Genomic DNA, 12,230 nt, shown 5'->3' with positions numbered 1-12,230 from the left:
TTTCACTGTTCACTGATGCACTGTTCATTGTGTAAACTCTCTTTTATCTGTTTCCTTTCTTAATACTTTTATTGTGGTAAAATTTACAAACCAAAACATTCACCATTTTAAGGTGTACAATTTGATAGCTTTGAGTACCTTCACAAATTTGTAAAACTATCATTGTCATCTAATTCCAGAATATTTTCATCACCCCAAAAAAGAAAACCCACACCCATTACCAGTCAGTACTCAGTGCCCCTCCTCCCAGGGGCAACTCCCCAATTACCAAGCCACACAGCTGGCCCACTGGTCCCTGCAGCGATGGGCAGCAGAGCAGCAGAGAGGGGAAGCTGGGGTGCAGGCAGCCAGCAAAGGCCTGAGGCAGGGTGGGCCAGCACTGTAGGTGAGCCAAGGCGCACTGACCTGCCCCACTATAGCGCTGCTGCTCCAGAACACTTCGATTCACTGCCTTCAACCTCCAGCTTCCTAAGAAGCAAGGAGAAAATGGAAGGAAGGCAAACCTGAGTGGGATTCAGGGCTAACCAATAGCGTTAGTACTTTTCCAAACCCTAATTAGCATGTGTTTGGACCAATAGCATGGACCCAAGTGATATAGAAATCCCTAGAATAGCAGATTCAGACAGCAACCTCTCCTGGGTCCCCTCGTGCTCTGTGGGAGTTCTCTTTCTGTGCATATGTGAATAATCCTACTCTAAAGCTCACTCATCTTGTCTGTGGATTTCATTCCCAAGATAAGAACCCAGAAAGAAGAAGAAATCAACTGTGAGCTGCTGAGGACTGCTGTAATACGGGAAGCATAGCCCACCATTAAGAGCTGCAATATTTTTTTGCTGCAGAGGCCCACGACCAGCACTTGTGGAGAATCTCGTCTTATCTGGCAGCAGAAGCAAAGAATCAAGTTTTGTCTAAAAACTTCAGTTTCACCAGTCCCTGGCAAACATTAGTCTACTTTCTGTCTATGGATTTGCCTGTTCTGGTTTTATACATTCAATATGTGGCCTCTGTGCCTGGCTTCCTTCACTAAGCATAATGCTTCCAAGGTTCGTTCATGCTGTGGCATGACTCAGTACTTCGTTTATTTTTATTGTTGAATAATCTATTGTATGTATATTCAATTTTTGTGTATCTTCTTTCATCAGTCGATGGATGTTTTGACTATTATGAATAATGTTGCTAGAACATTATACAAAATTTTGTGTGGACATGTATTTTCATTTCTTTTTGGTATAAATCCAGGAGTAGAATTGTTAGGTCATAGGGCAACTCTATGTTTAAACTTTTGAGGAAATGCCAAGGTGTTTTCCAGACTAGCTGCACAATTTTACATTCCCAGTGACAGTATAGAATGATTTCAATTTCTTCACATCCTAACAGTTCTTATTAACCTTATGAAGTCATATCTCATTGTAGTTTTGATTTTTGTTTAAAGATGTTGAGCATCTTTCCATATGCTTATTTCTCATTTGCATGTCTTCTATGAAGAAAATTCTATTCAGATCTTTCGTCCATTTTTTAAAAGTGGGTTGTCTTTTTATTGAATTGTAATACTTTTTTATATATTATGGATCCTGTCTCATATCCAACATATAATTTAGAAACATATTCTGTGTCATTTCACTTTCATGATTGTGACCTCTGGAGAACAAAAGTTAATTCTGATGATTTACATTTAATAACATATTAATATATCAAAACTTACCAGAGGATAAAGATCAAGGAAACTAAGATTGTTTTTTTAAAAAAAATAGTTGATTGGCAAAGATGAAAATTTTAAAAATTAAATCCATTATTAGTAAAGATTTGAGCACTCTCATAAATTCTTGGTAGGAATTTAAGTTGGGTGAGTTTTCCAGAGACTATTTGACAAAATTTCTCAAAATCCCTAAAATTCTAGTGTCCATTGATCCAATGATTCCACATTTAAAAATTCATCCTAAAGAATAACTTAAACACTTTATAAAAATGGATTTTATCGCTGCAGTATTCATATAATATGAAATTGGGAGAGAAAGTCTAGCAATAGGGGATTTACTAAGTATTTTATGGAAATCACATAATAAGACTAAGCACAATTACTATAAATGATGATTTTGATCCAGGATCACAACCTAATATATCCATTGGGGCCAGATGTAACTGGCCAGTGAAGTCACTGTAGCAAACTGGACAGCATGTGCCCCTGTTGGAGAGGCAGCTCCAATTAATTGATGTCAAGCAAGAGGAGTACATGTGATGTCAGGGGAAGGGAGAGTGTCTCAGGTTATCAAAATATCCAATATTTTAAAAGAAAGTGAATCTCAAAGAAAATTTCTTGATTTTCAGAGTTGTCTATTGATTAAAAATTTTTGAAAAAGATTCAATGGTCAAATAAAATACATCATTTGTGGGCTACATTCAGTTCAATGAATGTAGGAGCTCCAATGTGTGTATGTGTATAAAAATAGTATTTTTTTAAAAAAAAGAGAACAAATTTAAACTCTAAAACAGCATCTGAAGGGATATAAATCAAAATATTAATAATGAGTGATTTTTTCTTTTTATATGTGTCTGTTTCTCATTTTTGCTTTTATTCTGGTCATTAATATTTTCAGAGTGTGTATGTATACACACACGTATCTTTGTTTTGTGATTATAATGGAGTTAATAGTACAAGTCTGAAATTTGGAGAATAAATTTAAAATAAAAATCATAAAATAAATACTCTTATACATGATATCAGACAGGCTTAAGTTTAAAATAATTTCTTTCATTTACTATCTCATTGGCTTCGGGCTTTCTCACCTGTAAAATGTCCATGATAATACTTACCATCTCTGCCTGAAATCCCCTTGGCCATGTAAAAGAATGAATATGTAAAGACAGAATTGATATATAACTCACAACTTTCCTAGCATCACCCAAAGCTAAATGGACAGAAGGGCACTTAATCTTCAACCGTTCAAATCTAGAAAGGAGACAAAACACTTGAAAGTAATAATGTGGTAGGAGCATGATAAGCAAAAGGCTTTGTTTTTCTTTTAACTTTTCTCTGTATAGACCAAACCCTCAGCTCCTCTCTCCAGATTCTAAAGCTCCTTTCTGCTCCACATTTCACTTCCTATTTTGCAGCAAAATTCAATGGAATGGAGTGGGGGTGGCCAACAGCCCATGGCGAGAAGTAGTGCCAGATGAGGGAACATACTGTGTTTTCAGGAATATTTAAGGGGATCCTAAGGGTGACTGGAGCTCTAGTTCAAAAGGAATAAAGTAGGGAAGCTACTTCTAAAGATTGTATTTGATCCCAAAGTAAAGAAATGTATAAATATTGAGAGTTTTTGAGGCTTTGTCTTCCCCTACCCATTCATATCACCAGTAGAGGCATGGATCAGTCAAGTGGAATTCACAGAAGTGAAAAAGTCTGCAACTAACTAACTGATGGAAGGTGGGTTTTGTTTCTGTGTATTTTATCTCTTTTCATAAGGGACTCAGATACCTACAATTTTTATTCCTTCTACTGGAAAGTTAGTAAAATGGAATGTGAAGACAATTTTTCAGACCTTGTAGAACTTTTAGAAGCTTGCCTTCAAGCTGGACCCAGTGGTGCACACCTGTGATCCCAGCAACTCTGGAGGCTGAGGCAGGAGGATACAGGTTCAAAGCCACCCTCAGCAAATTAGTGAGGCCCTAAGCAACTTAGTGAGACGCTGTTTCAAAAAATAAAAAGGAAAGGGGGGTGAGGATGTAACTCAGTAGTAGAGCACCCTGGGTTCAATCTCTAGTACCAAAGGGGAAGAAAATCAGAAATTTATCTTCAAATGAATTTAGTCATCCCTTTCCCAAGTGCCCAGTTTTAAACTCACAGAATAATTTTATCATATCTGGTCACAGAAATAGCACATCCCTTAAGATATTTTCATATAATAAGCCATTTTCATCATCTTTCCTTTTTCAATTAATTTACAGTAAAAGAGAACAAGGAACAAGAAAAGTGCTTTTTTTCATATCTTTACTGTCTCAGTAATGTGCAATGTGAACATAATAGTGTTAAGAAGAAGTCAGAAATAACACAATAGCTATAGAAGATGTTTACATCTGCAAAATTTCAACAATTATCTTCTCTAGATTCCCCCCAATTAGCATATTTGTTAATCAAATTAATTAAGAAGCTTTTCAAAATAAAAGCAATGTTTTAAATAAATATATTCTTTCATAACCATAGAACATTTAGTTCTGTCAGAGGTAATGAACATTACACTCAAGTACTTTATAAAGACATTAGGGTAAAAATGATGTAGATGCAATGATAAATGTACTCTAATTAGTTCTTTGCTTTTTTTTGTATTTTTTGTATGTGTTAAAATTGTATTATAGGTGCTTTGTAATCAGTTCTTAAATCATAAAGATTCTGACACAGAATTGATATCAGCTCAATGTGGTAATATGGTATTGGTAGATGATGTCTTCAAATTTAAATTTAGTACCTATGTTAAATCCCATCAAAGCTAAAACTCCTTAGCTGCCATGTCTGTTATAGAAAATGAATGTTAGATGGCCAGTTTGGAAGCGAGTCCTTCCTACAAATCTTGAAATTCTTAACTGAATGTTAATAACACATCAAATTCCTATTACTAGAGCCTTCAGTGCATTTAAGAGTACCACACGGGTGGGTGCAAATTCACTTATGACCAGGTTTCCCACCGAAACTGTATAATTTATTAAACAACTACAAAAAAAACTTCCTAAAAATTGATTTTATTTAACAAATATTTTAAAGAGTTTGCTAACTAAAGAAATGACTTTGCTGATCTTTCCAGAAATTCTGAACATTTGCTTAATCTTTCATTTACTTTTATTTTGACTATGATTCCTAGGATTTTTTTAATCTATATTTAATCTCTCAAAACATCTATGCTTTGATAAATTTGGTTTTCTTCAATAATAGACTATGCTAATATCTCTAAATTAAATGACAAGAGCAGAGAAGTAAAATTAAACACAGCATCAGGTTACAGTAAGTGCTTGTTAGAATTTCAGATGAACATATTTGTCCCAAAATGATGATAATGATAGAGGAATAACTTACTAAATGAATAATGTAACACAGAATCGATTTTACATTTTAACAGGATCTCTCTATCTCTCTCTCTCTCTCTCTCTCTCTCTCTCTCTCTCTCTCTCTTACACACACACACACACACACACACACACACACACACACCCCTCTTTCTCTTTTTCCAAAGGTGTTCACATATGGGTCATGGGTGTGTATACACACTTCAGAATTTAAAACACTGTTACTAAAGGTTTCAACTGAGGATAAATTAACTACATTAAAATACTGACAGTGTGAAAATAAATGTTTATGTCCAATACTCCACAGAAGGTTATCTCCTTGTGAACTTCTAAAAAATAATGTAAAGAAAGAAAACAAGAATACAAGTATGAGAAACCAGAGTCCTTGAGAAGGACGGGTGAGCGTGTCAGTACTGCCAGGGTCACAGCTTCCCATTCTCCTCACCACCGTCCTTCTCCTCTATTGCTTCCAAGCTGCGCTTGCCCTTGGCTTCAGCACTACTGCTGGGGGCTTTACTCAGTCCACAAGACAAGCATGCCAGCTGGATCTGCTTCATGTTTTCTATAGCTTCATTCTTGGCATTCTTCAACAGGTCTCCTTGTCCCTGCAAACAGGTAGAAATAGACACCAAAGAAGATAGTTAGGGGCTGGGCTCATCCTGAGTGGCATTGTATATCCTGAGTGCTATTTCTAAATGATGAAATAGACCCAGACCTGCAAACTCACCTTTCCAAGGTCTACTCAAGGGTTTTTGCTTGATTTATTAAAGGACTTCAATTCCAGGACCTTAACCTAAGCCTTCTCAATTGATTCTGTGATTGCTGGCAGTCCCTTGAGATTCCAATAGTGGGGAACCCCCTCGTTATACACTGAGGACAGTTGATCCTTCCATCATGGTGTTCTGAGACTTTGAATATTGCTGCAATTTCTACCCATCCAGACCTAGCATTCCTAAGCTCAGGAGGAATCAAGGAAAGATGTCTTTCCTTAAACAACTGAAAATTAAATCAGCCCTCGGTATATCAGAGCTTACAAAGCAGAGCATCTTCACTGCACTAAATTACACACCCTTACACTTGCTGAGCTGGTTGTTAATATATTGAGTTATCTTGTAATTTTCCTGTTGATAAATTATTAGTTACCCACATTCCTTCTGTGTTTTCCATCATCCAGAGGACAATGTTCCCATCTGGCTAATGGAGAAAAAGACTCTCCAGAGGTTCAACATGTCAATCAAAACAAAAAGTAAAAGAAGATTGCAGAGACACATTAGCTATCATTTACATCAGTGCATGAGAAACATGTTTTTCCCACAATTTTTATTTTTTAATTTCAGTTCATTGTTAAAATACAATCACTGTTCATGGCCCAGGGGCTGAAGGGGTGGGGATAGGTGCAGGAGTAGGAACACATTTCTATAGTGTGTGGACAAAAGAGTATGAAATAGCTTCCCACTCTCTCCCCTCCATTCTCATGACAATGCCTGCAAGTGTGACCATGAAATTGTGAAGGACAGTATGGGATTGCTGGAGCATTCTTCTACAAAGCAGTGGTTCAGACAAAGGATAATTCACCTGTTATATGCACAGTACTCCATGAAGCATTGCTATGCCTCTTTAATTTGATGAATACTTTTTCCTTAAATTGCATGAGGAAATGTGGGATTAGACATGCCTTGGAATATTTAATTCCCCAAAATCTATACAGGCACATGGCAAATCTATCCTATGCAATGACAACTAAACTCTTCTAATAGCCTTTAGCAATATGGGATGGGTAACTGGGCTTTGCCTAAGGTGTGTGTTAAAATGAACTTCCCATTCATGGAATGGGATTTTAGAATTAAAATTGTATCCCTGGAGGATACAATTTAGCCTTTTCATTAAGGGAAATTAAGCTGAGCCTGGGGAGGTTAAATGATTGGCTCAAGGTCACAGCTGGCTGATGACTGAGCTGGACTAAAGTTCAGGTCTTTGGTCTCCAAGTTCAGTGTTCTTTCCACACACCATGTGGATAATCTAAAGACGACAGACTGAGGACCATCATGGAGAAATGTATTTTCTGAAATATTCACAAAACCTGCAGAGTTTCAGGAGTTTCTTGCTAAGAATATGGATAATGAACGAGTCTCTTATGGACACTGGAAAGTGAAGTCACATCCACCTATGAAAATGCAATTCTTAAGTGGTAATAATACATATAAATTGCTTACTCTGTGCAGAAACTCTTCTTTGTGTTTTTGTGCATTCATTTGTTAAATTGTCACAACATCTATAAGGTCGGTACTTTTCTTAGTCTCAAGTTACTGATGGTTCAGAGTGATCACCTTTCCCCAAGTCATACAGCTGCTACATTGTAGAGCTGGGTTACTTAAGGGTCTGTGGTCTGCGCCACTTCATGTTATGGCATCTTTTAAAGGCAAATCATGTAGTCTCTTCAGAGCACAGTAAAGTCACCTATTTATTGTTACCCATAGCATCAACATAGACAGAAAAAAGTCATTGCCCACATGACACAGCCTGGCAGAACTTAGAGATGAGATCTGAGGTCAGGAAGACAGGGTGCAGCAAGAATGTGCTGGCAGGGGTGTAAGTTGGGTATATTCCACCATTTTCAACCTGGGCCACTCTCTCTTCTGTAAAAATGAGGAAAATATTTCCAGACCTTCCTCAACAGTTCTAAGATTAAAGAAAGTATGGTAAGTCATTTACAATTTAAATTATAACAGGTAAACTGTTCTATAAGGTGATGTGGAAAACAGTTAACATTTTCTGCTACAATAATAAATATTTTGGAACTGTGTGTATTTTAATATAGATTTGACAAAATCTGTTTTAAATCTATCTACAAGAGTCTGTTTTACAGAAATATGTCTATTGCTGCTGATTTTACAAGTGGAAAGATTCCTTTAAAAGCAAGCTATGTTAATAATGAGATTATCCATGTTCATTTTGGAGAATTACTTATAAGTATTCCCTTTTCACTTATTTTACTCAAGAATTTTAGAAGCAAAATTGGCATCTTCCCTGACTGTAAGACAGCAGTAAAACATACAAAAATATCAAGCTTGATACTATTAACATTCTCACATCTCTTTTCCTACAATAGGTTAGAAAATGTATTTTAATCAGTCAAAATGCCATCAGTTCTAAGAGGTGGCATCCAAGCCTAAATGCCAGACTGTGCCAGTTTCTGGTAAAGTCAGTCTCTCTGGAAAACAATGGCCAATGGAGAAAACAGTTTGTACCAGTGTACAAGAACACAACTACATCATCTCCTGATGATAACTCCGGAGATAATACATGTCACTGCACTCCAGGCAGAAAACAAACAAACAAACAGAAAGTTCAGAAGCTAAACTATGAACTAATAAAGTAAGCAAAGCTGAAAAGGTGATAAAGAGATTTGAGCAGCTTACATTGAAATATCTGTATAGAATTTTGTTTTCTTTTAAGGAGTAGGAATAGGGGTCACCTTTCTGTTCTAAGGAATCCCATACTGTCTCTTTTCTTCAGATCCTCCCAATTAAGCCCCCAGAACAAGAAAAGACTTCTAGGCAAACCATAGGCAGTGTTCAGTTAGTTAACAGTCCCCAGCTTAGCACTTCTTTTTACTGATGATTTTCCCCCATTTTATGTACAGAAAATTTCCCCCAGCTATCTAGTAACCTCTCTCTCGCGCGCCTTTGTCACAAACACTAACTTGCCAGGTTACACCAGATCTCCTCCTCCTAACATCTCTGTCCTGTATAGCATTTCCTCCAAGATGTATTAAGCAAAATATTCGTTATGTTGTGTGTATGCAAGGTATCTCCTAACAGGGCATTCTTAAGATCGTTTTAAGTCTGTTCTTTTCAAACAGAGGGTCTTGCAGGAGGAGAAAGAGAAGCCCAGGAGAATCTGTTTTACTTAGTGGTATCTAAATTGAAACACCTCTTGCATACTAAAATAAGTCTGGGACTGTTACAGCATGGAATGCAAAATTAATGCACTATTTGACCACAGAACATTCAACTTGAAAGAAATGTCAAGCTGCTGCTGGCTTTTCTACACAAGCAATCCCATGGGGACACATAGTTTCTCTCCCCCCGATACTGGGGAAGCCTCAGTGAAAAAATGAGGACTGATTCTTCAACCCAAAGGAAAATAAGGGTAATATAGGGCATCTCTTCTGGCCCAGGAAAGTTCATAGGATGAAAAGACTAAGAGTCCCGAGCATAATGGCCACCATTCATCCTCCACAGTCATTTGGTTTCTGAATTGAGATCCACATGTAGAAAGCAATAGCTTTCCACAAAGAGATCATCTGAATCTAAAAATTAATGATGATTGGTGAATATTTTAAAAACAAGCATTCTTTGCTAAATCCTTCCAATTATGTTAAATTGCAATTAAAGTACATTATCTAGAAATTAGAAAATACCCTATGCAATTTACACTGTTGTCTGAGTTGCTGTACCTTCTCACCACATTTTTTATTATTTCTAATGAATTGAATACTAAAACGAAAATACAACTCTAAAGAGTAGTTAATGTGTTGAAAACAGTATACTAAGTATGAACCAATGTGCATACATTACCTCATTATATCATAATCATAAGAGGCTAGAATACTAAATCTAAATTATTCATTAATTATATATCTTTTTAAAATTTTTTTTTGGTTGTAGATGGACACAACACCTTTATTTTATTTATTTATTTTTATGTGGTGCTGAGGACAGAACCCAGTGCCTCAAGTGTGCTAGGCAAGTGCTCTACCACTGAGCTACCATCCCAGCCCCAGTTATATATCTTATGATCTATCAGAAGACGTTAGGGTTCTAGTTATTCCTGTTCTTACCAAGAAATACAGTTCCCCTCCACTGTGTGAAAATAGATTTGACTATAATCTGGCATAGTAAATCACAAAAGACACCCTTGACTCCTTTATACCCATTTTCCCATGAACTGCACTATCCCTTGTGATGTTAGTGCAGGAAAAAGCAGGGGTACATCACAACCACTGTCCTCATCACGTGTGAAGGAAATGTGTGGGCTGCTGCAGGGCACACCACAAATATTTAAAGCAGCTAACTGGGACTCTGGGAATGGAAAGACCCTCACATGTATCCAAGTACAATAAACAAATGGAGCTCTGTCTCTAGGCTAATCCTTCAAGTGTCTCTGAGCACACACTCAAGGGCAGAGAGGCTTCCCCGATACTCCTTCCATAGGGGAGTCTGTATCCACAACTAGACTCACACATGGATGGCACTACCATAAAAGTTGGCTACAGACACCACTGTTGAACCATCAGCTCTTTATGCATTCCACTATATTGGTGGACCATATTGTGGTAGGCTGGACACAACAACTACCTTCCTAGTTCAAACACCATGGTTTCTGGAATCTCTCCATCATTTCAAGAGGTTAGATGCTTTGTTCCAAAGAAATAGAAACAACGGTTATGATGTCCTTCATTTGGGAAATTAAAATAGTGGAGTCAAAATGTTTTTAAATCATGACAGATATTTTTCTCTTGATGTTACACTTCTGGTACATTGCTGTGTTTGAAATATTGGGTAAAACTATTTAAAGAGGACCTGATTCTTGGTTTCTAGAATGAAAACCTGGCTGTGTCAGAAGGGTACAAGGTGCTAAGAAGAGTTACAGGGCACAAAGGTGTAGCCATTAGGATATTATATGTAAAGTACCTTAATTGCACACACAAAAAATGAAAGTTTCCATGGCATTGAGTTATTAATGTTCAGATTTATTACTTTTCCACACCTTGCAACTAATATTTCAGGTGCAGTCTACTTGCCACTTAAAAAGTTGAAAATTTACTCCATGAACCCTCAAGAAATACAGATGATATTGTAGAGTAGGTCTGGTCCAACACTCTTGGCTTAATAGAATTTTATCTGTTCTTCTAAAACGGAGTCCAAACAAATAAAATACTGCTTTTAAAATTTTGATCATATAATGCAATTACATTATATACATTTTTTTAAAAAACCCAGGGAATGAACCCAGGGGTGCTTAACCACTAAGCAACATCCCCAGTCCTTTTAAAATATATTTTATTTAAAGGCAGTGTCTTGCTAAGTTGCTTAGCACCTCACTAAGTTGTTGTGATTGGCTTTGAATTTGTGATCCTCCTCAGCCTCCCCAGCAGCTGGGATTACAGGCATATTCCACCATATCCAGATAATTTTTATAATAAAAGAATTACATCCGACATGCTCACCTGAGCCATTATACTTTTTAAAATTTTATATAAAAATTATTCTAGTGACTGATACATTTTAGAATTGGTCATTAGTTCCAGTTAATAGAATATGCCTGAAGACAATGGATGCAGAATGTAAATAAGTCTTTCTAAGATCTGAGAATCCAGTACTCAAAGAAAAATAATTCATAACAGCTAGAAGGTAATTTAAAGAAATTTTAAGAATAATTAAATGTCAAAGAGTTCATATAGAGTTGCAAAATGCAGCAGACCATGTTTAATAAATATAACCATACAAAGGCTTGGGAAAAATTGAAGTTATACTGCTAAAATTCAACATGATGAAAATTAAATTTGAAAGTTTTTCCATATTTCTTTCTCAAATAACACCTTGTATTATTGTATCTGTCTCATCAGGATATCTTGGCTAACTTGACTGTTGAAGGAATGAGGAACTTAGTAACTTCAATATGGCAATTAGCTGCATTTTAATTGGAAAACTTTATATTAGCCATGTTTTTTAAAAAGTTTTAAAATGAAATCTTTTTCATTTCAAAAATAGTCTGCATAATTAATATGTACCAACAAAAATAGTTTTAAATCTACAGGAGTCCATTTTTATATCCTCATATTTGCAGAATACTTTATAAAAAGTAGTGTAACATTGTGGGGTTTTGTTTGGTTGGTTAATTGGTTTTGTTTTTTGTTTTTTGTGTTTTTTTAATGTTAATAATAACTTTTTTATTGTTGGTTGTTCAAAACATTACATAGTTCTTGACATATCATATTTCACACTTTGATTCAAGTGGGTTATGAACTCCCATTTTTACCCCATATACAGATTGCAGAATCATATCAGTTACACATCCATTGATTTACATGTTGCCATACTAGTGTCTGTTGTATTCTGCTGCCTTTCCTATCCTCTACTATCCCCCCTCCCCTCCCTTCCCCTCCCCTC

The 12,230-nt window shown here is 36.2% G+C and overlaps 1 protein-coding gene across 2 annotated transcripts in view; it reads right to left on the bottom strand.

Moving 5' to 3' along the window:
• Window positions 1-4,271: 4,271 nt before the first annotated feature.
• The window catches only part of Plcl1 (phospholipase C like 1 (inactive)), a 352,546-nt gene continuing 344,587 nt past the window's right edge, over window positions 4,272-12,230 (bottom strand). For both annotated transcript variants that reach the window (XM_048808246.1, XM_015481198.2), the window contains one exon: window positions 4,272-5,660. In XM_048808246.1, the coding sequence (XP_048664203.1) occupies window positions 5,478-5,660 (183 nt within the window). In that variant the 3' untranslated portion in view covers window positions 4,272-5,477. The remainder of the gene's footprint in view (window positions 5,661-12,230) is intronic.

This window comes from Marmota marmota, unplaced genomic scaffold (assembly GCF_001458135.2).
Source record: "Marmota marmota marmota unplaced genomic scaffold, marMar, whole genome shotgun sequence".
Taxonomy (NCBI): Eukaryota; Metazoa; Chordata; class Mammalia; order Rodentia; family Sciuridae; genus Marmota; species Marmota marmota.
The sequence above is the reverse complement of the archived record's forward strand: the minus strand, read 5'-3'. Positions and strand labels throughout refer to the sequence as shown.